The sequence below is a fragment of the Triticum dicoccoides genome, chromosome 7B (genome assembly GCF_002162155.2).
Source record: "Triticum dicoccoides isolate Atlit2015 ecotype Zavitan chromosome 7B, WEW_v2.0, whole genome shotgun sequence".
NCBI classification, from domain to species: Eukaryota; Viridiplantae; Streptophyta; class Magnoliopsida; order Poales; family Poaceae; genus Triticum; species Triticum dicoccoides.
Genome location: NC_041393.1, coordinates 769,116,713 through 769,121,866, shown reverse-complemented (window position 1 = coordinate 769,121,866; position 5,154 = coordinate 769,116,713). Strand labels below are relative to the sequence as shown.

General features: G+C 46.3%; 1 protein-coding gene across 1 annotated transcript; it reads left to right on the top strand.

Annotated features, from left to right (window-relative positions):
• Positions 1–1,216: 1,216 nt before the first annotated feature.
• LOC119336554 (ervatamin-B-like) lies at positions 1,217–2,731 on the top strand. The gene is made up of 2 exons (XM_037608598.1): positions 1,217–1,784; positions 1,917–2,731. The coding sequence occupies exons 1-2, from the start codon at positions 1,244–1,246 to the stop codon at positions 2,525–2,527; spliced, it is 1,152 nt and encodes a 383-aa protein (XP_037464495.1). The 5' UTR covers positions 1,217–1,243; the 3' UTR covers positions 2,528–2,731.
• Positions 2,732–5,154: the final 2,423 nt, after the last annotated feature.

Sequence of the window (5,154 nt, the reverse complement as noted above, 5' to 3'; positions counted from 1 at the left end):
TTTGGGCACGCGACCTCACATCAATGGCGTTGGCTAGCACCAGCAAACAAATACCATCATTTCATTGATAGTAAATGACTCAGCCCAGAGTTGCGGCGTGTTTGCGACCTATTATATTATTCTGAATTGCGATCGTAAAAAATCTCTTTGTATTTCATCGCCAAAGCAAACCACCGGATCTAGAGAAAGAAACCCTCACAAGAACCTTCCGATGGCCCCTTCAAATCATAGCGAGGTCACCGAGGTGCTAAACAGACCCACTGCAACAGCAACAGCTTCACGTCCAGCCACCGCCCTCTGGTCTACAACAAGTACATATATAAAAATAAGATCTTTTGGCTTTCTGGTACTCCTTCGTGTCACCATATATTTGCTGCTTTAGCTTCTTCTATTTTTTTGTGACCCAAGTTGACAACGATTGGATGGTGAACACCCTGGTTCGCGGGATCCAGCATGTCCCAAAGGTGACCCCGGGATCTTGCAGGAGAGGCGTTACCCGAGGAGTGTCCCTCCATTGGAGCGGAAGCGGTAGGATCGGATCGAGAAGCAAAGGGGTTAATAATGAAAGAGCCATTCGATCCAGCGTGATACAATGAATGAGGGGGAAACGAGATACAAGCCGGCTAACCGTAATCGGCGTTCGATAAAAGTTCGGCAATGGAGAGAAGCTTGCAAGAGCCCGAACTCCCAAGATCCAACCTCGTCGGAGGCAGAGAAGGAGCTCGCAATCCTTGGATTGGCAAGAGGAGGACGGAGCAAAATTCAGTTTTAATGGGAGAAGAAAATGCTTGAATAGGGTATTGCTTTCCCATTTAAAAATAGTAGAAGAAGATAAACCAACAAGTCTGATCTTGTTGTGAGACAAAGGAGTACCTCAAAGAAAAAAGTCCTTCTTATCCATGAATTATGCCTAAAAGGAGATATAGTGTTTTCCGCGGTTTATTTGCCAGCATGTGATATGAGGCTCACTCTAGACGTCTATGGAAAAAGACAGCACACCAAGACCAAGAGGAGGACGTCAATTAGTACTGAGAGCTATCGCCGGGCCCCTATATATAAATGGCCGTACCCAAAGGTAGCTAAACCTAACCATCATCCATATCGGACATGGCTTTCAAGTCTATGGAAAAAGACAGCACACCAATTGCAAGAGGAGGACGTCAATTAGTAGTGAGATCTATTGATCGCCGGGCCTCTATAAATGGCTGTACCCAAAGGTAGCTAAACATCGTCCATATCGGACATGGCTTTCACGCGCTCGTCGTCCTCATCCATGGCTCTGGCTCTGCTGCCGCTACTGGTGGCAGCCGCATTCTTCATCCCCTCCATGGCTTCATCAGCTTCAGGTACCCTGGACCATGGCTTGGATGGTGAGGCACTGCTGATGCTGGGGAGGTTCCATGGGTGGATGGCGGCGCACGGTCGGTCGTACGCCACCGTGGAGGAGAAGCTGCGCCGGTTTGAGGTGTACCGGAGCAACATGGAGTTCATCGAGGCGGCGAATCGGGACAGCCGGATGAGCTACAGCCTCGGCGAGACCCCGTTCACCGACCTCACCCACGACGAGTTCATGGCCATGTACAGCAGCAACGACGAGTCGTCATGGGAGTCGGAGGAGATGACGGTGATCACAACTCGCGCTGGCCCCGTCCACGAGGGCACCGCCGCCGTCGAAGAGCCACCTCGTCATACCAATACCAATCTGACGGCGGTGGTGCCTGCGAGCGTCGATTGGAGGGAGAAAGGCGTCGTCACAGCAGCCAAGTATCAAGGGGAATCCTGTTGTAAGTAACATCCATCCAAAATAAATCATGCATGCATGCGATGCGAGTTGTCGTACGTCGTCTACTGTATTATATTGATGCAATTAGCTAAGTGTGTGGTCATCTAACGTACGTACGTGTCCGCGCGTGCAGCGTCTTGCTGGGCGTTCACGTCGGTGGCGACGATGGAGAGCGCGCATGCGATCAGCACGGGCGGATCGCCACCGGTGCTGTCGGAGCAGCAGCTGGTGGACTGTCGGATTAACGGCTGCGGCAACAGTTGGATGGACAAGGCCTTCGAGTGGGTGATCCAGAACGGTGGCATCACCACGGAGGCGGCCTACCCCTACACCGGCAAGGTAGGCACGTGCCAAAGGGCCAAGCCGGTCGCGGTGAAGCTCAGAGGCTACAAGAAGATTTCACCACCCGGCGACGAGGCGGCGCTGATGGCGGCCGTGGCGCAGCAGCCCGTCGCCGCATCCTTCGACTACAGTGACCCCTGCTTCCAGCACTACATCCGCGGCGTGTACAACGCCGGTTGCTCCAGGTCGGGCGTGTACAACAAAGGGGCGTGCGGGACAACGCAGAACCACGCGCTGGCCATCGTCGGGTACGGGACCAAGCCTGACGGGACCAAGTACTGGATTGGCAAGAACTCGTGGACTGACCAGTGGGGCGACAAAGGCTTCGTCTATTTCCTTAGGGACTCGCCACCCTTGGGCTTGTGCGGCATTGCCAAGTACCCGCTTTACCCTATCATCTGATGATCCAGCCGCCGTGCACCTCCATCATCTTTGTGTGACTCCGTGCATCTCTACTTATATTATATATATGTAATGAATAATTGCACGGTACCTAGCTATTCAATTGTGTACTCCATGTCTATGCTATGCATGTAAAGGTTCGGGTGCTACACATGCATCCTTGCCTATAATAAATAAACAATCGTTTTGTTTTTTGTAGATTCATAGCTTTTGCTATGCACCTGACCTATATAATACATTATGTTTTACTATGTACGTATCTAAATAAAAAAATTAAAACGACTTGCAATTTGGGGTGGAGGAAGTATCTCCCTTCTGTTTTATTTATTTAAGTTGTAAAATACACCAGCGGTACATGAACTAGGGAGTGTCATCCAGGTCTCTCATCTCCTGAAATGCACATTGGAGTCCCTAAACTTGCTAATTGGTTCGCGTGACACTCAAATCTCCATAACCCACCTTAAATTGCGTACGTGGCATGCTGATGCGTGGAGCGGATGATGGAGAGCAAGAGAGGCAGGAGGGGGGTGACCATGGGGGAGAGGATGAGACCGGAGTCAGGACGAGCTCTAGTGGTGCTGATAGTTCGAGGTCGGCACGCCGCAGAGGCGGGGTAAGCTTGACGCACCGGACGGGGCGAGCTTCGGCAGCGCGAGATTTGGGCGAGCGCGACGGCATAGATCGTTTGAGAGAAATGGATAGAGATGAAGAGAGAAAACAGGTGGACCTGACATGTGGTCAGCGTTCCACGCATGCCATTTAACATGTGTTATGAAGATTTGGATGTATGATGTGAAGCCATACACAAGTTTAGGGACTTAAATATGCATTTTGGGAGTTCGGCGACCTAAATGACATTCTCTACCAAGTTCATGTACCGTCCGTGCATTTTACTCTTTATAAGGTTTGGCTGGTCCTAAATTAAACTAAACCAACGCCAAATGCTATGGAATGGATGTAGTATCCGATATCCTGTAATAATATTGCATATTTGGCTTCCGGCAAAATGCATGGGAGTGGTTGTTCGGAAAATCCAATAGAGAGTATGCACCAGTAGCCTTCTCTAGGATACAATAATACAGAGTTGAGCGAGCACAAAACACACCACACTGTGCTTACACACGCTTATTAAGGAGGTACACAAAGCCACTGACTTCACAAAACAAGGGGTGTCCTCATCCCACCATGGTCCACAAAGTGCTTGGCGTCGTCTCATTGTAGTCTATAAGCACTTGGTGCCATACTGCAAATATTAGTTGTGGACCCGATAGATGAGGGATTGCATTCAGCGCCACCATAAGTTGTGCCACCGACCTTCATTAATTAAAGTAATTGAACTAATTTTCAAAATGCCGCTAACGATTATGATAAACTAATTGAATATTTTTGGATAAAAGAAATTGAATTAATTAATTTGAACTAACAAGGGTTGATGGTGGCCTTTTATGGGTACTAATTCACACCTCTACACTACAGTACACCTTTGCCGGACAAACTAATAGAAGTTCTCCTACAATAACAGTTACCAAGCAAGCTTGACCTTGCAACCATTTGAAGTTTTGTATAGCTGAAAGTGAACCCCTCCTTTCATCCGGTTAGAAGTAAGAGAGTGTGTGTTGTTTGTTCTTGTAGTAATCGCTCTCGAAGATACCACATAAAAAATGAAGGTCAGATAAAACATGAAAATACCTTAGAGGAAGCCGAAAACTATTATAATAAAAGAAGGTGAGACCTACCTTTCAAAGTTGACATTATATCTACTTCAAGATCCCACCCTTGAGAGGGACTCAAAGATTTCAATAGAGAGGGAAATTACCTCCAGGGTTTGTAGGACCATATATAAAAGATCAAGTTAAAAAGATTAGAGCTCTAGCTTACAAGTTAGAAATACTCGAGAGCATGGTAGGAGTACACATGTTGTTGCAACTAGCAAAATGCTCGAGGGTTCCGGAAGAAGAAATTTCAGCAAAAAGCAATTGACTTTCAAGACACAGATTAATATCCAAGACATTATTACAATCAAGATCATTGTTGTAGGGGTAATGAGTTTGTATAATTTGCTCTATGGCTACAACTATTTTGTTCTGCAAGTTCATAGATTTTGTTCCATGTGTATAAATAATTGTTCTTTGAATTTATATACTTTGCTCAATAAGTCTATACAATTTGTTCTCGGAATACATTTTTTTTGTTCCATGGGCTCATATAAAATTGTTCGACGTGTACAACTTCGATGAGACTCTTCCGACGATGTGGGCCTGATGAGTAGTTTGTATATTAATTGACAACTGTATTGGGTGTTTGCTCCTCCGAAGATGGAGATAAAACATGACAAAAACATACATTTAATATAATAATAAGGGATTAAAAAAATACCGAATCAAGAGTTTGCTCATCCATTCCTCCCACATGTGTAGAAATTGCTATTGTTGCCGGGCGACAACAAATATATATCTGCATCTTTTTTTCCGTGACATGTATAAAAATGCATCAATTTAGGTTTACTCCATACACACACGCAATTCTTTTTTTCAATGCAATTGGTTCAATGTTTAAATGCGTCCATTTGGAAATTGACACATAGATGATGTTAGGTCAAATGCATCTTGTAGTGTTGTTTGCTTGTC